Source organism: Malus domestica, chromosome 17, assembly GCF_042453785.1.
Source record: "Malus domestica chromosome 17, GDT2T_hap1".
NCBI classification, from domain to species: Eukaryota; Viridiplantae; Streptophyta; class Magnoliopsida; order Rosales; family Rosaceae; genus Malus; species Malus domestica.
In genome coordinates this window covers 3,153,083-3,177,207 of record NC_091677.1, presented here as the reverse complement: position 1 = coordinate 3,177,207, position 24,125 = coordinate 3,153,083, and the positions used below count along the sequence as shown (strand labels likewise).

Sequence of the window (24,125 nt, the reverse complement as noted above, 5' to 3'; positions counted from 1 at the left end):
ATTACAGTACTAGTACCACTTTACAAAAAGAAAAAAAGGAAAATGAAGAAATACTATACTGCCTCTTTCATGCCTAGATATAAGAGCTGCATCATGAGGATTTCGGAGCCAGCAGATTGAAAAATAGTACTAAAAGCGAGATCAAAATATCAAAGCGTAGGGACTTCTGTCGAAGGTGAGATGGCGCCGAATGCCATGTATATTGGTAGCTGCGATTACAAGCTTTATATAGCTAGCCAATTCAGGCCAGCAAGCTTCATCTCTCCTCGACTGAAGCCTCTCACGCTTTGATTCCACGGAAAGGAAGCCCATGTTTAATTTCTTCGCAAGATTGGAGAAAGATCAGGTGAAGTAGTATAACTTTACCCTTTTTCTGTATTTTGTCGTCTGTTTTGAGTTTTTGCTTCATGCTTATATTACTGTACTGTAAGATTTTGTTTAAGAACTAAACTTATCTTCTTGGATCAAAGGATCATGGTAAGTGCTTCTATACATGCTAGGGATCGAAAAGACAGAAAGTATGTGTCTGTAAAATGTGCCGAAAAATACAAGAAAAAGTTATAAAAAAAAAAAAAAGTACCTAGCAAATGTTTTTCCTCTCCTTTTTGCTAGATCCGGCCACCCGTGACGTCCACTTCTACATAGGCAACGGAGAAACGCATGGCCTGGTCGGCGGGGGTGTTGATCATTAGCTTGCTAGTGAAGGACTCAAGCACATGATTTCTTCTGAGAAGGGCATATTATTACTTGACCAGATGAAGGCTGAAGGATGAAGAGCTAATTGAAGATCTTCTGTTCACAAGGTTCACCGCAAGTTTTGTCATTTAACATGTGATTGCAGTATTAATTAGGACTTAAAAATCATCTAAGCCTGGAACTGGTGTTTGTCTATTATCTTTTGCTAAATATTCAAGCCATCTATTGTTTGGAGATAGCCGCAAAGCGTATTTTCCCTTAGTTTAATTATGGTTTGACTTTAAGTTTTAGTGAGAATAGTTTTGAACTTATGCTATTTTCAATGAAGAGGGTTAAATGTTCAAAAACAAAAAAAATGACATGATTTATTCAAAAATTCATCTCCAACAGATGGATGTGCCATTATTCTATTGAGCCCACTAGGCCATTATTTGACCAAATGGACATCAGGCTGGCCATATGTAGCCTCCCTCTTAACCCTTTTTTGGGACTCAACTTCTCAATTGCAATGATTGATTCAAATTCAACGGTTATATTTGAAAACATCCAAAGGTACTTTAACTTAAAAAAACTAATAAATTTAAAGTATAAACTTCAAACTAATAAATTATTAAGGGCTAATATAGCCATTTCGGTTGGAGTTGGTATATGAGTATGGCCTTGCACTATTCATTTTTAAAAATAATTTTTTTTGCAGGGCTATAATTCTAAACGGGGCTATATTTAGTCATTTTGGTTAGAGATGACCTTATATGAAGCATTTAAGGAAAGAGATTCCTATTTTATTTTATTTTTACAAAAATAGGGATTAGTTATACGATCACACCGCATCAAACTTTAATGATCCGAACCATCTATTTTTTAAGTTGCACCTCATAGATCATCCTTGAAAAATATTAGCCATATCGGAAATATTTGATGTATCTAACTGAGTTCAAAGAAATTAACGAATACTTTGTTCTCTAAAAAACATTGAAATTTCATCGTGATAATTAAATAGGCAAATGATTTCAGATTGGCTTCAATTTTTGTAAGGATGATCTATGAATTTAAACTTACAAAATAGACGGTTCATATCATTGAAGTTCAATGTGGAATGGATCCCACAACTAATCTTCATTTAAATAAAAAATAAGAATCTCTTCTCTTAAAGGTTCTGTATACTTACATATGTACATATATGTGCACGTATATTTTGTTAACCAATATTTTTTTTTCCAGTGTTGTGCTCCTACATGTGTGTATGTGTGTGAGTTATCCCTGAACGCACAGTTTCTTGTATAGCATATGATCAATTAAACAGTGTTCCCATTTGATTTGGGTACCAATGATTGCATGATATTATACCTTTAGGATTTCTTTTTCTAGGGTTGGGAGCTTCTCCCTTTATCTAGCATGCTGGGTGGTGGTGGTGTCAACTGTCAATTCATACATTCCTTATCAGTTAAGTTTGTGTCTACTTTTCTTTTAACTTATAAGCATTTAGCGATCTTCATTGCAGCCGAAAGTTCTCTCTCTTCAATTATTTAATTGCGCGGTAGAATTTTTTTTATTTTTTAATTAAAAATGGTAAAGAGGTAAATTTAAGCTGGTCATGATGAGGTTTTAATGAGGTATTTACTCTAGACTAGTCATACTCTTATATGCGTTAATGATCATCTTGAATATGTGAAATTCATTTAATTCACCACTTTTTTTTCCTTTGACTACTATAATACCGCAGCAAAGGGTTTTATGATTTTCTTTTGATATGCACCCCTACTTTGAGACTTGTGTTAGCAATTATTTGTACTTGTCGAGAACTGACGACAACAACTGCTATCTTCTTAAGTCCTGATACGACTATTTCTTAAGTTGTACACACTTAAGAGGAGTGTTGTAATTAGTGTGTTTATTTAGAAATGTGATTGTGTACATGTAAACTTAAATAGAATCCCAATAGGAGTTGAAGATCAAATCATTATAATCTTTGTGTTACTTGTAAGGCAATAAAACTCATCATGATTAGTATTAATAAACGTACAAGGTATGGGTGGGTTGAACATACAATTCTCATACCCGAGCTCGTTCTCTTTCTTTGCCATCCCTCTCTCTCACCCAGTGGCGGAGCCACATGGAGACCAAGATGGGCACGGGCCTATTCTGAAATATTAGTTTATCTACTTTATTTGTTGGTTTGGTAACTAAATAATATGTGGCTCGGTGGTTGAAGGGGTTTTTGTGTTCATGCACATCAGGGGTTCGAAACTTGTTGGTGAACCTCCTCCAAGTTCTTTATCAGCAATATTTTTTTGGTTAGTTGATACGAAACAAGGTTAATTTATGTTGAAGAAAAATCTCATAATAATAGTATTGAGCCATAATTTTAAATTTTGGTTTGAAATTAATGTTAACTTGATTGTTAATCTCGTACCAAGTTTTGTTTTTATGATATAATTATTTAATACTAAATTTTTCATACATGTTAAAGATCTACCAGTTTTGTTTGATTAAAATTTTTCATGCCAATACAAAAAAGGAACCTTTAATTTTCTCTCATTAGTTATATTGCTATATTTTTTGTCTAATTTTTTTATATGATTTAAAGGCCCCTCCTAGTCTAAATTCCTGGCTCCGCCACTGCTCTCACCCACTCTGAAAATTATTCACACATGGAACTGAGTTGTTGATTTCTGATCATTTGTGTTAATGTGCAGGCAGCAGGAGTTCAACTTCAAAGTGGATATGAGTTAATTATATATGCCCATGATGCACTCCTCGGCCTGTTACTTTTCTGTATCCAGTTCACATGCAACGACCCAACATTTTGTTGTTGGGCTAATCACACCAGCGTTTGAAGTTCAAGGTGAATTGCAAAATCTATCAATTTAAAATTTTTCTGTATACTGCACTAGCCTATTGCCGCACGGTTACTTATGAGTTATGACAATCTGCACTTTTACATTTTATTTTATATGAAACTTCATTTTAATCTTTGGTAAAGATGACTTTTAGACTAAAATCATGAGTAAGATCAAAATCTAATTTTTAGTAACTTAATACATTAATCACCTCATTTATTAATTATATTTTTGGATGTTTTAATTATTTCTCTTTTTCTTCCTAATTTTAATGTATTAATTTTGTTTCATTATAATTATAATTTTCATTTCATTCATCATAATATATTTTGTTGTAAACATTTAGATAAACTAATTTTTATTTTACAATATATTTCGATATACTTTGTCTTCTTCATTTAGGTACATTAAATTCATTATAATATATTTTGGTGTATACATTTAGGTACACACATTTCGATACAAACATTTTGGTACATTAATTTAATATAATACATTTCGGTACATTAGTTTAATATAATACATTTGGGTACATACATTTAAATACATTTGGGTACTAACATTTAAATACATTAATTCAATATAATACATTTTGGTATTAACATTTAGGTACATTAATTGAGTTTTTCAAGTTTGAAGAATGTTAAATGAAATTAATGAATTAAAACAACTTTTGTTTGGTCAAAAAATATATTAAAATGTGTATATTAATACATTTAAATATTTAATGAGAGACATTGAATAAAATACAAATTAATTATTTTGAATTAAGGATACATCAAGGGACTATAATCAATATGTAATTTAACACCAAATTTATTTTAAATTTCAATCTTCTTCAAGGATTAAAGTTAGAAAAGCCCAAAAAAAAAAACAAGAAATTAAGAAGACGCAACGGTCTTTTTCTTGTTTTTTTTTTTTTTAGTTATTGTTTTATAATTTTTATATTTATAATTATAATTTTTTTTGTTTATTAGTTTTAAGTAATTTATTCTTCTTATTTCTCCTTTTATATTTTGCCTTGATTTTATCTTTATTTTAATTTCCTCCATGTTTTCAAAGAATTACTTTTTTTGATACAAAGATTTAATAAATTTATAAAGTTTTCTAACCACCTTGAAAATGGATTTCCCCCGCCATTGGCCGCTACACACTCCACAAAAGAAGGTCACGTAAGGGAGGGCGGAGCCAAGGAAGCCCACACCTCGTAAATACATATAGGCGTATTGAACATTGAAGAAGCATGAAGGCCTAAGTTTTCGGGACATGGGTCATGCGAAAGAGATGTGACTCTGACGTACAGTTTGGATGAATTTACCTTGTCCGCATATTTTGGGTTTGCAACTTTGCATCTAATGTCCGGATGTATTATTGATCGGTTTAGGGCCCTGTCCTCAATTATATCTCTTTTTGTTTTTTTTCTTGTCTTTTGACAGGTGCCTTTTAACTTAACTCTACAACTAATATAATTAATTAAGAGAATTTTAACGAAAAGCTCCATGTACTGTTTACTTTAAAGAAAAATCATATTTTTACACTAAAATGTCAATTCTGGTACTATTCACTTTACCTTTTATTTTGTCTTTATCGTTAAAACTTAAATAAAGCCTTTTTTTATTAATTTTCCTATTAATTAAAGGCTGCTTTAATTCGCTTGATTCAGTAGGTGAGTCCCCAACAATCACGAATGAACAATAAATTGACATACCAAGTTTGGGCCAATCAAAGCTTATTAGATACTATTTTTTTGTTTTTAGATAATAAACTATATTTTTTAGTTAGTCTTGAGTTTAGTTTTTTAAAATAGTCCTACCAAACAAGTTTTTAAGGCCTAAAACTTGAAAATTGTTTTTGAATTTAAAATGTTGTATTCAAATAGAGTACCAAACATGCCATAACATTTCTGACTCTGAGTACATAGAGAAATACTAGCCTAGCTTAATGGCTATAAATATGGGTTTATCTAGGCTCTTGAAGCCATTAACACGTTGAATGGAGAAACAAAGAAGATATAAAAGAGGTTGAGGGCTTTATGCCACAGGAGAGATGGAACGATCTGCGCTGTAACTAGCAACATGTTCCGTTCTCCTTTTATGCATATATATGAGATTGATCCGTTGCAGCTAGCTTCATCAACAATATACATATTATGTACATATATATTTGTGTGATTCATTAATAATTGGACATGTATTCTTGGGCGTTTTTGCGCACATCTATATTTCTTTTTACTACATAATTTTTTTGGCATGCATTTTTCTTGTTTTTCTGCTTCTCTTCACGAGGAAATTTTAATTTACTTATAGAATGCCACTTAATATTATAATTTTACTCAAATTATAATAGGCATATATTTTTTTTATAATATATTTTAGTTGGGCCATATGAACCATGTCACCCATTTTTATTATAAAACATGAAAAATTACAAAAAATAAATTTTTTTTCCCAATTTATTCTTCTTATTTCTGCCTTTTATATGTTGCATTTATTTTAATTTCCTCAAATTTTTACAAGGATTTTTTTATACGAAGATTGAATAAATCTAATTTTTGTATAAAACGATATAAACAAGGGGGAGAATATTTGGTCGAACTACACGACGATCAGCAAAAAAAATTCAATAACTTAAATCATCAATTTTAAGGGCTGCAGACAATTGGAAGCAAATGAAAATGGAACACCGAGTGGGATCAAAGATACTAGCGGACTGATTGCAAAATAGATACAAATAGGTGCAAATTCAGACATCACCACAACCCACTTGGTTCTTATCAATTTAAAATTTTAGAAAAACTAATGAAAATGGCTTGAAAACTTTGAGTTTTAATAATAAAGACAAAATAAAGGGTAAAGTGAATAGTACCAAAATTGACTTTTAGTGTAAAAATGTGGTTTTTTCATTAAAGTAAACAGTAACAAGAGTTTTTCATTAAAGTTCCCTAAAATTTTCCTACAGGGATGTGATATCCACACACCCCATTTTACTTCTCACACACCCTTCTAATTTTCGGCCGTCGGATCGGATGAATTGAAGAAGATCAACGGACAAAAATTAATAAGGGGTGTGTGGGAAGTAATTTGGGGTGTGTGGATATCACACCCCTTCCTAAATACGGTATAGCAGATGCCTAATTAATTGAGGTATTGATTCCATTTGATCTTTTGTATACTCATGCTGAATCTAATAGCATATTGGACATGTTTATTGGACATTGAACTTCAAAGGGTGGTGCGGCTAGCATATTGGACAAGATTAACTTTTTAGTATAAAAATGTGGTTTTTCGTTAAAGTAAACAATAATGGAAGTTTTTCGTTAAAGTTCCCTAAAATTTTTCTGAATACTGTATAGCAGATGCCTAATTAATCGAGGTACTGATTCCATTTGATATTTTGTATACTCATACTAAAGAATCTAATAGCATATTGGACATGTTTATTGGAAATTGAACTTCAAAGGGTGGTGCGGTTAGCCCAACAAAAATATGTTTGCTTTGTGGACATCCTGCCCAATAAAATACATAACCCATTCGGACCACCTTGAAGTTGAACTCCTGCTGCCTGCCCATTTAACACGTATGAACAGTAATCAACAACCCAGTTTCATGTGTGTTATGTCTACTCAGCCAAACTGGTGGCAGACCACAGTTATCCATCTTTTTCGAGCTCGGAGAGGTTATGAAGGATTTCATTTTGTCTGTGGCCACAGTCAAGCAGACTCACAAACTCAGAACGTTGAACCTAGGATCTCTCACATTTTCTTTGTCCTTTTAGGAGCCGATGTCCGTGCTTTTACCACAAACACTTGCGATGATTTTCTATCGATTTTTTTTCTACGGGAACCATGTTTTGGGGCTCAAAGGTTGGAACTTTCTGCTTTTTCTTGGGTTTCTTCTGTGTGTTCTTTGCTAGAAATGTTGGAATTTGTATAACTTTTGTAGAGATTAAGTTAAAAATTAAAATTAAAATTAAAATATATTTAATGGAAAAGGTGTTTTGGGGTGACTTGGCATTGATTATTGTGTGCGAATACATTCAATCAATCCGGTCAAAAAATTGACTGGTGGATTTGTCTCAATGCAAAGAATTCGGTGTTTGTGTGGAAAAAAATTGGAAATTATTATTAGTTCATGACGTCATACAGCAATGATGTCATCATGATTATATTAAGCATCATACATACTTTCTTGGTACTTTCCTTTTAGTATGGTCCAAGAGTATCACGAACCAGAACGTCTGGCAATGAAAATCATGTATCTAAGTGACGTTTGTTTCATAACCCGATTAATAAGAAAAGAGAAAATTGTAGCAATGATCTCTTAATTTTAACGTAATTATAACAATGATTCATCAACTAAAAATTCATAATTATTGATCCCTTAACACATCAAAAAGCGCAGCTATTGTCTGTTTTGTCAACTCCATCAGAATTCCGTTGAAATAACTCATGTTGGAAACACCATTGCTATAATTAGATTAAAGTTAAGGGATCATTGCTCCAATTGGGTTAAAGTTGATGGACCATTTATCTAATTGGGTTAAAATTGATGGCTCATTACTACAATTTTTTTCATTTAGTTTTTTATATTTGCCCCTTGATTCAACCTCATATGAGTGACACGTGACTTATTTTGATGAAAATTTTAACGGAGTTGATGAAAATGACCATAACTACACCTTTCGATGAGTTAAGGGATCAATAGTCATAGATTTTTAGTTGAGGGACTATTGCTCCAATTAAATTAAAGTTGAGAGATAATTGCTACAATTTTCTCAATAACGAAATATTGATTAGTAATTGTATTAAACATTTAGAGTCTATTTAGTATTCTATTTTCAAATTTTGACTCAAAATTTGTGATGGTTTTAAAAAACATGATTTCTTAATTACAACCCTTGCAATCCAAAAACTTGTTTGTTATGGAACTTTGGAATTTTTAAACACATTTTTTTTTTCTTTCAATCCCACCACTTTCTCACATACATAAACACAAACAATTGGTGGGCGCACATTCTACATTTTAAGTTACAAGCAAGCAACAACAACAGATCAAACTCTTCCCTAACCTCGAATAATTTAACCCTTCAAATTCTTCCCCAGTCAGCCCCATACTGCAGTGCCCCAATTTTCAAGCAACATGCTAATTTCGTGACCGTTTTGAAGCACTATCATTTCACAAGATAGTCGTAGAAAAAAGGGATTGAAAATGATTGAAATTTAAGACAGAAGAAAAAAAAACCTAGCATTTGGATTGAAGATGATTGAATTTGGATAACTGAAATTGGATAGAATGAAGATCAGATCTTGAAATTTAGGGATGCTGGAGAACAATTCAGAAATAAATAAAAATAATAGAAATAACAAAACTTGAAATTCTAATATTTTATTAACCAAAAATACTTGTTGTATAGAATGAAATACATAAATAAATACAAGAATTAAAATAGTACTAACTCGATTAACCACATGTAGAGGCTAGCGCAAAAGCTATGTCATTCGAACAGTATTTCAATCCCACTATTGTGCTTGTGGTTCTACAACGTATGCTCGACCAGGATACAACTACTTAATTCTACAACCCGCACTGGATTATAGAATTATAGCGAATTGTTTTGTATGTTTACTCTTTGAAAATTTTGTGTGGAAGAGAAGGAGGAAGAAAAGATGATTCTATTTGGAAACTGAGATTACAAATATGTTGGTTGTTTCACACCCTTTCAAATACGTGTTGAACGTATTTAAAAATACACAACTCTTTCTAAAAACTGTCTCTTAATCAAAACGTTTTTTAATTAATATGTTAATTAAAAAACATAATCCAAAATTAAAATTAATGAATCTGATTAATTTTAACTTCCAAGAAGCCCTTGTCTTGATTAATTAATACTAGCATATGAGTACACACAAAGTGTGTGAGAAAATTTTTTATTTTTGTTTTTGAAATAGAAGGAGAGAGGAAGGGAGTGATAGAGAACGTGGGAGTGGGAAGTTTTTATGTTTTTTATTTTTTTATAATTAGAGATATGTTAGGATTACATGTAGGTGAGGTTTTGAAAAAAAAAAAAACAGCAAAATTTGGTTGTGTGATATTATATTTCTGCCTCAGATTTCTTATTCATGTTCTGTTTTAATTAGAAGATTAAACTGGTAATTTCATAGAGTTTTGGTTGACAATGAGTATTTTATTAATTAGTAGAGATTAATTGTATTAGGCTATACTTTACAAACCTAATCCACACATTCATAAGGCCCAAGCCTTCAATTCATTTCCAAATGGTCCAAATCCTAACAACTAGTGTAGAAGATAAAACATACATAAAGGTTCTTGGGAAGCCTATGTTCCCCTATGTGGGACAAGGAGTCTCAAAACTCCAAGAAGGGATTTGCTCGTCCAACCATCGGGGTGATTGGCACGTATTAATATTTGGTGAGATTTTTGGGGCCCATGAGCGCAATGGCGACGGTGCCATTGAAGACCTTTTGGAATCGCGGTGGAGGTGACCGGGGCAGATCGAAAGGATAACTCTCACTTCAATGGAAAATGCACGTTCATATCGCAGACGGTGGCGAGGGCACTACCATCGACGGAGGTGACTAAGATGAAAATGGCACCTTTGGCCTTGGCGCAGATGACGAGGCAGATGTCACCGTGAAGGGGTTGAGAGGGGTGAGGAAAGGGAGTGGATGCCAAGGGATATAAAAGTATGGAAGATCATGTAAGCGACGATGCCGGACATGCCGGCGCCAGAGGATTGGAGGAAGGAGGTGGTTGTGGGTGAAATTCAGTGTTTTGGGTGCTGGAAGAAGAAGCTGAGGTGGTATATTGATATTACCCTTTTACCTTCATCCACGGAGGGTGTATTTGGCCAAGTGATAGCTTTTAACAGAGAAATGGAAGGAAAATTTGGAAATCAAATTTCGGGATGGTAATCAACTATTAATAAAAGTTTAAAGGGGTAATAAGCTAAAATAAAAGTTTAAGGAATAAATTGACAGCGAATTACAAGTTCAAGGTTATACACACACACACGAAGTCATGAAAAACGTGGATCATTACCAAATGAAGGATGAACACACACACACGAAGTCATGAAAAACGTGGAATTATCAAATGAAGGATGAACACCCTGACACCTTGCAGGATCATGCATGCATGCAATGCGAAATTCATGGAAGTTTCTTCAAAATAATACTGTATAATAAAAGGCCTTCTAGCGAGCCAGCCCTGCTTATAAATACATAGCATCTTCTGAAGCCATGAAGAGACACTGAAGAGAGATCAAACAATATTAAGGAAGAAGAGATATATTAAAGGCTTTGGAGGAGATACCTGTCGCATGAGAGATGACAAAAATTGCGATATATCGAAACGCAACTTATATCATTCTCCTGTGACAAGTACCCCCTAAACCCTCTTTCTGAGGCTGCATGCATGTGTACAACTATATCATTCCTCACGAAGAGGTTTGCACACACTGCTTGTCGGAGTCAAGACTCCATGTTTATGAATTCACAGGTTGCGGAGGTTTGTACAACTATCCATTGTTGCTGAGGAAGGAGTCGCAAGACAAGAGTTCGAAAGAAAAAAATATAACGAGAAATTAAGAAGACGCGATGGTCTTTTTCTTGTTTATTTTTTTTGTTAATGTATTTATAATTTTTATATTTATAATTATAATTGTTTTGTTTATTAGTTTTAAGTAATTTATTCTTCTTATTTTTCCTTTTATATGTTGCCTTTATTTTATCTTTACTAGCATATGGGCACATACAAAATGTATGAGAAATTTTTTTTATTTTTGTTTTTGAAATAGAAGGAGAGAGGAAGAGAGTGATAGAGAATGTGGGGAGTGGGAAATTTATTTTTTATTTTTTATTTATTTTTTAATTAGAGATATGTTAGGATTACATGTAAGTGAGGTTAAAAAACAATAAAATTTGATTGTGTGAAATTACATTTATGACCCATATTTTTTACTCATGTTATGTTTTAATCAGAGGGTTAAACTAATAATTTTATAGAATTTTAGTTGACAATGAGTGTTTTATTAATTAGTAGAGATTTTAAATTCCTCAATCTTTTTAAAGAATTATTTTTTGATAAAATATTTAATAAATTTATTTTCATATTTACTTTAAAATGGTGAGGATATTTGATCGACCATAATAATTTACTACCTTAACTTATCATTTTTAAGAGTTGTATTATGCATGTGGTTCAATATCCTAGTAGAAATGATGTTGGGTTCTACCCATGCGTCACCGCTGCGAAACTTTTCCTCTCATAAATTAATATAATAGTTTTAAAATCTCCCATCTTCTCTTAATAACAGTAAATTTTCTTTAAAAAAAAAAAAAAAGGTTGTATCCCAATACCCAAATTAATTAGGCATGTGAACTGGACTTCAAAGGGTGGTGTGGTAAGCCCAAACAAATATGCCGGGTCGTTACATGTGAACTGGACACAAGAAAGTAACAGGCCGTGCAGAAGAGTGCATTGTGGACACCAGGCCCAATAAGATACATAACACATTTGGACCACCTTCAAGCTGTACTCCTCCTCCTGCCTGCACAATTAACGCATACGAACAGAAATCAACCACTCGGTTTCATGCGAGTTCCATCTACTCAGCCCAAAATTGTTACCGTCTTCGGTCGATTTCTTTTTATTGGAATCTTGCGTTGCTCCTTGTGATTCGTGTCGAAGCTTTGTGCTTCTTTTGGATTGCGTTCTGGTGCAAATTGCACATTTTTCACTAGTAACTGAGTGTCCACCAGGTGTTTGTTGAAATGCCGCTGCTAGTTAATTCCGTGTGGACAGGAGGGATTCTTAAAATCTTAGCTATGCCCGATTGTATATCCCTGGTTCGAGAGAGAGAGATCCCTTGTCGGGTTGTAAGTCTCTCGAACAACGGATGTACAACCAATTACAAGACAGATTTTCCGTAAACATGAGCGTTACACGCTCAACAATTTCCTTGCTCAAACCTCGACACAATTATAGGTGTTTTGGATATATATCTAGGACCACATTGGCAGTATACAGAAATGCTTTACACATACAAAGCCCTTTTGTCCCCCAAATCGAAAATCCTTTTTTTTTTTTTCTTTCTTGCTTGCAATCACTTCATTTTTTGTTAGATGATGGTGATTCTGCAGCCAATGGCGATTTCTCCTCTTTCGCTTCTTCCTCAGCCTTCAATCCTCCACTCTCCTTTTCCTTCTGGAGAGCTTGGAACAGACTGTGCAGGCAGATTTCGACATCCCCGGAAAGTTTCTTAGGCATCAAATGCTCTGCAACATCAGCCGGAGTCATCTTAACTTCCCCAAGCAACGCTCCAATTTCCGGAAACAAGCGGTGTGATTCGAGCTTGAGGTAGTTCCTAGCCAGCACCTTGAAGGATTCGTAGTTACAGTATGACAATTCAATGTGCTTATCCATCCTTCCTTTCCTGATCAATGCAGCATCAAGCTTCTCCACGTAGTTTGTTGTGAACACAATGAGCCTCTCTCCGCGGCACGCTGACCACAGCCCGTCGATGAAATTCAGCAGCCCGGAAAGAGTAACCTGGCTCGGTTTCGCCTCCCCATCCTCCTTCCCCATCTTCTCCTTCGGATCCCTCCCTTCCCCCTGCTCCTCCCCTTTCTCCTTCCTCTGCTTCCTCTGCCCCGTGAGATCAAGCGAACAATCGATGTCCTCAATCACAATAATCGACTTACTTGTCGTCTCAATCAGCAGCCTCCTCAGCTCGGTGTTGTCCTTAACCGCGGTCAGCTCGAGGTCATAAAGATCATACTCCAAAAGATTGGCCATGGCGGCGATCATGGTGGATTTCCCAGTCCCCGGCGGCCCATACAAAAGGTAACCCCTCTTCCAAGCCCGCCCAATCCGCGCATAAAACTCCTCAGCCTTGCTGAAGGCCATCAGATCATCGACAATGTCCTGCTTCTTCTCCGCCTCCATAGCCAGAGTCTCAAATGTTGCAGGGTGCTCAAACACCACGTGGCTCCAGTGTGACCCATTGTTCGTGTAAAGCTTCCTCTGCCGGTTTCTAACCCTAATGGCCTTCCCCTCCTTCAGGACATGGCTAAGGTAAGGTCCAATGATCTGGTCCCTCTGCCATTTGTGGAAAGTGAGCTTGTAGTACCTCCTCTCATCGTTCACCGGAACGTACGAGACCGTCTGCTGCTTCGCTATGTACTTCCCGGACGCCCACCACACTTTGACTCCCTTGAACTCGTCATCCACTTCCTCGTGATCGTCCATGCTCAGAACAAGCGACTGGTTGTTCTTGATGTCGCCCTTGAGGCGCTTCGCTTGCGTGGAGGACTTGGAGCTCAGGTAGTTCTCGATGGCGGAGTAAGCCTCGCTGCGCATCAGCCGCTCCCCGGTGAACTCATTGAAAGTGATCTGAATGTAAGGATACACATATCCCACCATTCTCTGCGAGTACTTTTCGACATGCCTTCGAAGCTCGTAGGGGAAGTACTGCTGGAATATCGCCCACACGAACATTAACCCGCCGATCGCCGATCCGAAGTTGGCAAAAATGGTTGCCGGAAACATGTTTTGGGGGCTCAAAGGTTGCAACTTTTTGCTTCTTCTTGGATTTCTTCCGTGTTTTCTTGCCAGAAATGTCGGAATTTATATAATTTTGTGGAGATTTAAGTTAAAAATTAAAATATTTTTAATTGAAAAGGGGTTTTGGGGTGCGTTGGCATTGATTATTCTGCGTGAATACATTCAAACAATCCGGTCCAAAAATTGACCCGTGGATTTGTCTCAATGCAAATAGTCGGTGTTCGTGTGTGGACCGTGGACGTGGAGGAGTCGTGTCGTGGCCTCGTTTACTTGCTTAAGATGGATTTGGATTCCATGCGGATCCAAATTGTGAGAATTTTAGGGATTTTGATATTTTAGTCATTCATCGTTCATCGTGTAATCAGAAATTATTTATTTTTTTATTAAAATTAAACATAAATAGTACCTGATGAAAACTGACCGCATAATATACGATGAACAGTTAAGATGTGAAGATCTTTAAAACCCTCACAAAGTAAATCAGGAAAGAATCCTTTTGCTTAAGAGGTTAAGTTAAGTTAACCATAATCGAAATTTAAATTAATTTTTTGTGGAAATTATTATTAGTTCTATGACGTAATGTGACAATGATGACATCCAGCATCACACACACTTTCTTGGTACTTTCCTAGTAGTATGGTCATGAACCAGATCATGAAAATTGTGTATTTAAGTCACGTTTGTTTCACAGCCGGATCAATAAGGAAATATTAATTAGTAACATTATCCAATATTTAGGGTATTCTATTCCAAGATTTTAACAAAATTTATGACGGTTTTTTAAAACGTGATTTCTTAAGTACAACCATTGCAATCCGAAAACTTGTTTGTTATGGAACTTGGGAAGTCTTAAAACAATTTTTGACTTTCAATCCCACAAGTTATCAAAGCTCTAGCGGCCGTAAAAGAGTTTGAATCTGTGGTGTTTTGTGTTTAAATCAGCCCCATTTTTCCCCAACAATGATGTCGATTGAAAAAAAAGTGTGAAAACAGAAGTTTTGTGTTTTTAAGCAACATGCTATTTCTTGAGTTAGTTTTGAGTTGACTTTTTGGAAATGCTCCAACCAAACACAAATTATGCAATTGAAACTCAAAAATTGTTTTTGAATTAAAAAGATTGGACTCAAATTCAATACCAAACATGCTCTTAATTATTGATACTTACTTTCAATAACCCTTGCTGCATTTACATTTCACCTTCTTATCCTTTCTCATGCCTTGTGTTTTTAGAGAGATTTTTAAGAAACAGGTTCATCGTCATTGTGATATTTCAAACCATTAATACTATGCGTAATATTTTATCTTCGAAACTTTGTATGTAGGGGATACGGTAGCCGTGAATTCGTTCCACCTAAATTCTTATTACATTGTTAAGATAAACGCACATTGATCAGGGCGCAAAATGGAAGAAATAGGGTTGTGGATGCAAATTTCTTCCTCCTCGACCTTGGACGATTTTGCACCTACAAAACAATTAACACCTTAGGTTAAGGCCAAGAGCCTCACGCGCCCACGATGAATGGGGGGGGCTTTGGCCGAAGAACCTCCGATGCCAAAGTTAGAATTTAGAGAGAAAGAGTGTTTAGAGAATTTTGGGATTTTTGCCAAAGTGTTGGAATTAGCTTTTTGGTGAGAATGGGAGTATATTTATAGGGATAGGAGGTGGCTAGGGTTTTTAGGTTTAATTAGCCAATTTATTTGGCTATTAAACATAAAATGAATGTTTTGGTGGTTTTTTGTATAATTGGCTAATAAAAAGGAAGAAATGGTGGGAAAAGGTAGAAAAAAGGTAATGGATTAGGTTTTGAATGGGATAGCCGGCCCTCTTGTGTTTTTAGGTTTGAGTGGATGTTTCAAATTGACAATTAAGGGATTGATTAGGTAATTAATCCCTTCATTAGTCAATTATTATGATTTTATGAAATATGAAAGGAATAAGTATATTATTTAGCTAATTGATTAGCTAAATAATGAAATGGGAAATATATGAATAAATTAGGTTTTAAGTTGATACCTATTTTGGGCACTTTTGACTTGGTTGAAAAAATGATTCTCTACTGCTCGCGTGTAGGAAACCCGGTATGCCTCGAGGGTATTTTTGTCCTCTTTTGTCCAAAAGTCCACGTGTCGCCTAGTGAATATTTTTGGCTCCACAAATGCCCCCACACCTGTTGGGCTGCTCGCAAAAAAGGGCAGCAGGTGTAGAGATCTTCTTGCTTTAGGAAACTTAAGATTGCTTCCTATTTTGATGTTGATTCTCTCTTTAATAGGAAATTAGATCCTTCTAGGAAAGGGAAATAAATTTCTCTCAAAGCCTATTTAAGTCCACCTTAAGTGGGTTATTAAATCAACTTTGGAGAGCGATTTATTCTACCCTACAAGAGAGAGATAGCTTAGAGGATATTTGTTCCCCCTCCTCTAGCAATCTTCTACATCTTGCCCGTGTAAAGGACCGTCTTTCGTTGCTTTCTTCGTCTTCTTCGTGCCGCACCGATGTAAGAAAAATTTAATTTTTCTTGCCTTATTCTTGGATAGTGCTATTGCGGGGCAGCCGTCGAGGTGGTGCGGCACATCGGCTGGCAGGGGCCAGGAGTTGGCTCGGCATAGGCCGAGGAGATGTTGTGGCAGGGACCACTGCTTGGGCAGCTTGGCTTGGCTTGAGCCAAAAGGCAGCTTGTGCAACTAGGGTCGCGGATTGTGGCGCTGGGGCGCAGTGCTAGGCGAGCCGCATGGCTCATGTCCTTTGGGCTCTTGGACCTGACTCGGGCCAGGCTGGTGATTGGGAGAAATAAGGAGATTGCGGGTCTCATGGGCTGCTGGAATGTTGGGCATACAGGCCTCCTGCCTACTGGAATGCTGGGTTGAGCTCCCCTGCTGAGTACCATGAATGTCGTTGGCTGCTTAGTCCTCTTTGCTGAAAGAAATGTGGGCTGCTCCAGAAAGAGGAGGTAAAGAGGATCAAGGCAGATGCATTAGCTCGTCTGATCGCTGTCGTGGAGCTTACTATGAATGAAGATGGAAAGAAGAGATCTTCCCCGCCTACTCATGAGATGCCAGTTAAGAAAAAAAACTGAAGACTTCTTCTGCTGCTCATGAGGGTCCGCTTGCTACCGAGAGGTATGTGATTGACATGATTTTCCAATGGGAAGAAATGTAAGGCTGCTAGATCTGAGCATGTGGCGTCTTCCATGTTGAGAATGGCTAGTACAATTGTGGATAAGATTACTCAGCGTAAAGGTTTTATCATGCCCCCAGTGCCGAAGTCTGTACCAGGACGTTCTTTGGGAGCCAAGTCCGGTTTACCTTTGTAGAGACTTGCTATTATGAAGAGTGGTAAGGTGGACTCTGCTGCTAAAGTGGCGCCAAAGCCTGCTCCCTTTGCTTCTGAGATTGATTCGCCTCAGATTCAAGATCTTAAGCTTACAATTTCTGAGCTTCGTTTCGCTACTTATGCTAAGAAGAGAGTGGATGAGCTGCAGCGCGTCCGTGTTAGTCTGCTTAAGAAGAATGAGCAACTGAAGGGTGAGAAGGATAGGCTTGAGGTTTTAAGACCTTCTCTATTTCTCCGGAAGACTTGCTTGCTTTTACTTTTAAGGCTTCCATTGGTGAAGTAGTTGGAGAAGTTAGTGCCCAGACTGGGGCAGCCAGGGGTGAAGCGTCGGATGATGCCGCTGCTAAGAGCGTTACGGCTGTTGAAGGTGTGGCGACCGAGTAGTCGTGGGATGTCCAAGCTGCTGTAATGTAGTATTTTAGGTAGCCTTTAGGATTTTCTTTGTTTTTCCTTGTAGCTTTTGTTTTGCTTGAATTCCTTCGGCCTTTGCTAGTTGTTTATAAACATGTTTTCCTTCGTTTTTCTTCATCTTCACTTCTTTTGTTCATGCCCTAACCTTTAGACTTGATAGACCAGTGGCAGGCATGCTACTTTTTTATAAGCAGACAAACTCGCGTATCCTATGCAGCCGTAGGTGTTGGTGTAGAACTTTGCAAAGTTGTTAGCCATAGGGTTGGCAGCCGGATGCCTTACTTACAGAAGCAGACAAGTCCGCGTAACCACTAGGCTGTTAACCTTGACTTTCTTCAATTCCGTAGGTTGCGTAGCAAGTATCACAACACTTTAGGACTTGGTGTAGGTTGTTCCGCGCTTGGCAGAGGTGAAGCTTATCGACTACGTAGCATGTCGGCAGTGGATAAAACTTCGTATATGCGCGCTAGCTTGTTTAACCTTTCACAAGAATGTGCGGTTGTATAAGTCTAGTGCGGCTTCACTGCTCGAAGGGCAAGCCGTAGGCAGTCTTCCGGAATCCGTAGGCTACCTTAGTGCACTCGGTAGCAGCTTTAGGATTCCAGGGCAGCTGTCCATCGGATGTACTGCGTAATGTGCCCTCTCCGTCTCTAGGGCCCGGTTCCCCACGGATTAGGCCAAGAGACCCAAAATCCTTCAGTTAGCTAAGCCTTGAAAAAGACCATTGCGGCTACTTCTAGGAATCCCGGTGCAAGCCATCGTGCATCTAGTTATACTAGGGCAGCCAGGCTCATCCACGTCTGGATATTCGGAGTGTAAAGTTTATCCTCCCGTCTTGGAGAGCTGACCCATATGGGTGTCGGAGAATTGGTTTACCCTATCGCATTGGAGAGCATGGTTGGTCCCTCGGGGGGCGCAATTCCTGCGATGAGTCCCTAAGAAGGGCGCAGTCTTCTTTTGAAGTGCATGAGTGATTAGTTGTTGTAAGCATGCAGCCAAGCCAAGTTGTGATTACTTCTAAATTCCTCATTGAAAAACGAGTGAAACGAACGAGAACTTTAGCTGTAAGGTAGGAACTGCATAACAACTGGATAGTCCTCAGCTTGTGAGGTGGTGCCCGTCGAGCTTATTCAGTTTTCGGGTTTTGATGTAGCGGGAGGTCACACATGGTACTTCTTCAGATTGTAGGCCATCCATTTCTTTTCAATCTTTTTGCCGCTTCATAGTGGTGAGGGTGTAATTACTCTTGCCCCCTACTCTGCTGATCTTGTACGGACCTTCCCAGATGGGATCCATCTTTTTGGAGCCTTCTCTGCCGGCAGTGATGAAGGCTTTTCTGCGTCGTCGACATGCAAATGTCAGAAGTCTCCATCGGGTGGAGTAGGCGCAGCTAGAGTGTGCTCGGCTACTTCTGAGGCATCGTTGGGCCGCTCTGTTGCGTCACCTAGGCTCGGCGTGAAGACGCAGTAGGGAGCTGTGGAGATGGGGCCATGTCATACGCAACAGGAGATGCTCAACTGCCGGTATTGGGCCACTCTAGAGTTGAATCATTGAGCAAGGGTCGGCTAGGGCCGTGTGATGCGCAGCAAGAAATGGTACTCAATTGCCGGTACATGTTGCTCCTATGTAGAATCTTTTAGGGTGACGAGGACAAAACTTGCTTTTGAGTGTGTCCTTCCAGTGTTGCGTTCGTCAGAAAACTTTACATCCGCCAGGGTCTACGCCTTTATCGTCGCGCGTCTGGATTGGGCAGAATAGTACGTCATTAGGATGATTGCATGCGTTTGAAAGTAAAACTTGTGCTTCTGGGTTGCAACAACTATCGCCAAAGTTAGCTTTTGAATTTTTAATAACATCGATGAGAGCTTTTGAACTGTAGAATACAAGTAACTGTGGAATACAGGTAGTCGGGCCCTCATATCTTCTCGCATGATGGTAGAGCTTATTGCTACTTTAGAAACCGTCAAACATGTGAATAAGTCCTCTACTGCTTCTAGGGAGGTGATGTCGGGTACTTCTTCAAGTCCTTGAATGTGCATTGGCGAGCCTCATCCCAAAGTGCATACTTCTCTGCCAAAGCAAAAGAGTCTGCTAGAGTTAGATCTTCTTTCATGATCAATTTTCTGAATAGCGGGTGGTCTGCTGGAAGTATTTTTGTCTTCTCTACTTTGAACCTCCTCACATAGTCGCGAAGCGACTCTTTTGGGTTCTTCTTGACGTTGAACAAATGATCAGACTTCTTTTTGATCGAGCGAAATTCGTAGAAATTCCGGATGGATTGTGGCGGCAGGGTGTAGAACCAATCTTGCGCCTCGCCTTGTAGAGTGGTGGCAAATATCTTGCACATGAGCTCATCGTTGTTTCGATAAAGGATCATTGCGCTTCGGTAGCGCTTTAAGTGTCTCTCCGGATCTTCATCCCCTTTGAAAGATGTGAAATGTGGCATGCTGAACTCGCGTGGAGGCTCTGCCTGCTCAATCTCCTCCGTGAAGGGTGACCTGCTTATGTTGGTTATGTTCCGTCGTAGTGCCTCGTCGGTGACCTCGTTGCGTTGGAAATCATGCAATCGCTTGGTCAAGAGTCTCTCTACTTCTTCCTGAATTTGCCTTTGTTGGGGTAGCGGAGCTCTCGGCTGCCCCCAGTCATGACTTGCTGGTCTAGGCTGCTCTTCCATGTGTTTGGCTCGTCTATGCCGCGGATGCAGTGCATGTGATGCGTTCCTAGTAGGCGAGTGAGTTCTTCGCATGCTGTTGGTTGAACTTTAGCTGGATTGAGTGACTGCTTCTCTCCGTCCGTCGTGCTGCCTACTCTGATGTGAGGTGGAGGACGCTCCTTGTGGGCTTAGCTGCGAATAGACATTTTACCCGGAAGGTTGTTCATGTTGACTATCGAAGTATAACCCCAACCGTGAATGTATGCTCCTCCGTGGGCCTAGTCGAGAGTGCATGCTCATTTGCGCTCTAAGACGGGAATGTACACTGCCCAAACGTTCGGCTCGTGGCTGCTTACCGAGACGCTGCTGGAAATGTCCATCTGCCCTTGTCCTACTTCGGGATACCTCGTCCGGGGCACGTTGGATCCCAATGTGTTGCAAAAGTTGATTCACCAAGGTTGTCTGTTGTGCAAGGGCGCTCGTCAACTCTATGACTTGTCGAGACAAGTGTTGTTCGCCATTTGGATTGGAAGAGCTTGGAAGGAATGCACCTCCTTGGGTAGTGAAAGGGTGGTAGACTTCGGGCGCGAGATTTGAGTTGGGAAATGTCAAACTCGCGAAAAAATGTGGTGAGAATGCCCCCGATTCGATGGTAGGTCCGGATGGTTGAGATAGTCTTGGGCCGACTTGGGCTGCTTGGAAAGCCACTGGAGCAGGATAGGCAGTGAGAGTGGGCTGCTCGTCGGGAGCAGGCTGGGTCATGAAAGCAGGCTGCTTGGCAGGAGCAGGCTGGGCCACGGGAATGGGCTGCTCGACGGAAGCAGGTTGGGCCATAGGAGTCGGCTGCTTGACGGAAGCAGGCTGGACCACGAGAGTGGGCTGCTCGTCGGGAGCAGGTTGGGTCACGAGAACAGGCTGCTTGGCAGGAGCAGGCTGGGCCACGGGAGTGGGCTGCTTGATTGAAACAGGCTGGACCACGGGAGTGGGCTGCTTGATGGAAACAGGCTGGACCATGGGAGTGGGCTGCTCGTCGGGAGCAGGCTGGGTCACGAGAGCAAGCTGCTTGGCAGGAGCAAGCTGGGCTGCGAGAGCAAGTTGCTTGGTGGGAGCAGGCTGGGCCGCGAGAGCAAGTTGCTTGGCGGGAGCAGGCTGGGCCACAGGATTGGGCTGCTCGACGGAAGCAGGCTGGACTACGAGAGTGGGCTGCTCGTCGGGAGCAGGCTGGACCACGGGAGTGGGCTGCTCGTCGGGAGCAGGCTGGGTCACGAGAGCAGGCTGGGCCACGGGAGTGGGCTGCTCAACGAAAGCAGGCTGCTCAATGCGCGGTGCATGTGAATGCGAGGCTTGGGCTTGGGTCCACGTAAACTTGGATGGCACGGCTTGGATTGTGGTCTTGGTACCGTGAGCCTTGGATGGCACGGCTCGGGCCGTGGTGAAGGCTTCATGGACCTCGCCACGAGTGGCTACCGAAGTAGCCACCGCAGTGGTTCCCATGGTGGCCGTGGTGAAGGCACCATGGACCTCGCCGTGGGTGGCTACCGAGGTTGCCACCGCGGTGGTTCCCATGGTGGAAACTTGTTGTGGTGATGCCGCTCCCCTTATTGTCGCATTTTGCCTCACGGATCTCCGGGCCGTGGTGAAGGCTCCATGGACCTCGCCACGAGTGGCTATCGAAGTAGCCACCGCGGTGGTTCCCATGGTGGCCGTGGTGAAGGCACCATGGACCTCGCCGCGGGTGGCTACCGAGGTAGCCACCACGGTGGTTCCCATGGTGGAAGCTCGTGATGATGATGTCGCTCCCCTTATTGTCGCATTTAGCCTCACGGATCTCCGTAATCTCATTTCTTGAACATTAGAATTTTCACTTGTGGAATTTTCTAAATTTCTAGCCATTATATTTTGCTTATACGTTTTATCAAAGAACCTTTGCAAGTAAAAAATTCTAATAATAAGAACGTATGAAAAATATTCAAATGGACTAGAAAATAAAGAAAAAAACCTTTTTGTGCGAGAGTCTTCTACGAGTATGGATTTCAACTCTCAATGAAAGCACCAATTTGTGGATGCAAATTTCTTCCTCCTCGATCTTGGATGATTTTGCACCTACAAAACAATTAACACCTTAGGTTAAGGCCAAGAGCCTCACGCGCCCACGATGAATGGGGGGGGCTTTGGCCGAAGAACCTCCGATGCCAAAGTTAGAATTTAGAGAGAAAGAGTGTTTAGAGAATTTTGGGATTTTTGCCAAAGTGTTGGAATTAGCTTTTTGGTGAGAATGGGAGTATATTTATAGGGATAGGAGGTGGCTAGGGTTTTTAGGTTTAATTAGCCAATTTATTTGGCTATTAAACATAAAATGAATGTTTTGGTGGTTTTTTGTATAATTGGCTAATAAAAAGGAAGAAATGGTGGGAAAAGGTAGAAAAAAGGTAATGGATTAGGTTTTGAATGGGATAGCCGGCCCTCTTGTGTTTTTAGGTTTGAGTGGATGTTTCAAATTGACAATTAAGGGATTGATTAGGTAATTAATCCCTTCATTAGTCAATTATTATGATTTTATGAAATATGAAAGGAATAAGTATATTATTTAGCTAATTGATTAGCTAAATAATGAAATGGGAAATATATGAATAAATTAGGTTTTAAGTTGATACCTATTTTGGGCACTTTTGACTTGGTTGAAAAAATGATTCTCTACTGCTCGCGTGTAGGAAACCCGGTATGCCTCGAGGGTATTTTTGTCCTCTTTTGTCCAAAAGTCCACGTGTCGCCTAGTGAATATTTTTGGCTCCACAAGGGTGATGTTATCCACACAATTATTTTTACTTCTCACATCTTTGTTAATTTCTGTTATTTGATCATTTTCGATTTTTTTGATCCAACGGCCGAAAATTAAGAAATATGAGTAAGAGGTAAAAATAATGGGTAGATAGCAATACAAGAAATAAGGTAGAAATTATACCGATAATTCCAGTCTCTTTGCCTTCAAGGGCTGACTGTTTTCTTCACTCTATTCAACTTATGTCTACTGGAGTCAATGTTTTAACTTCGCTTTTCTTGCTTGGCCTTGTGTTTACACGTGGGCAAGCAGTCCACTATTAACTACACTGATATCGGTACTATTCCGATTATATAATTCTATTTTGTTAAAGAAGGGTGGGGTAGAGTGGATAAGGATCCTCTCTTGAGCAGATGGAGAGATCCTCCTGACCAGCTCATCGGACCGTTCATTTTTTATCCAACGGTTATAAATTATTATAACTTTTAGAGGGGTCCCTGTTTGTAGCCATTGGATAAAAAATGAACGGCCCGATAGGCCTGGTAAGGAGGATCCTCTCCATCTGCTCAGGAGAGGATCCTGGTCCGGGTAGAGTGGAGTTGGTATCGGTTAGTGAATAAATTAAGCATTCTGATCGTCGACCGTTGCCTGGTGGTTTCGTCGCCATACCCCGAAAACGATATGGAAAGTACGTAGAAATTTAACAGAAACAAGCGATGAAGCTTCACCCTGGCAATCGCCGCGGCCAGTTGAACCCACATTTCTTCAGTCATCTGTCATGTTCGTCTGCTGTTGAACAATCAGTTAACTGCAACTTACATGCAAGCCAAAG

General features: G+C 39.2%; 1 protein-coding gene across 1 annotated transcript; it reads right to left on the bottom strand.

The window, feature by feature from the left end:
* Window positions 1–12,476: 12,476 nt before the first annotated feature.
* Window positions 12,477–14,324, bottom strand: LOC103416985 (AAA-ATPase ASD, mitochondrial-like). The gene has a single exon (XM_008355194.4). The coding sequence runs from the start codon at window positions 14,102–14,104 to the stop codon at window positions 12,665–12,667; it is 1,440 nt and encodes a 479-aa protein (XP_008353416.3). The 5' UTR covers window positions 14,105–14,324; the 3' UTR covers window positions 12,477–12,664.
* Window positions 14,325–24,125: the final 9,801 nt, after the last annotated feature.

Excerpts from the sequence above, each read along its gene's own strand:
- LOC103416985 (XM_008355194.4), bottom strand. The coding sequence starts at position 14,104 with ATGTTTCCGGCAACCATTTTTGCCAACTTCGGATCGGCGATCGGCGGG.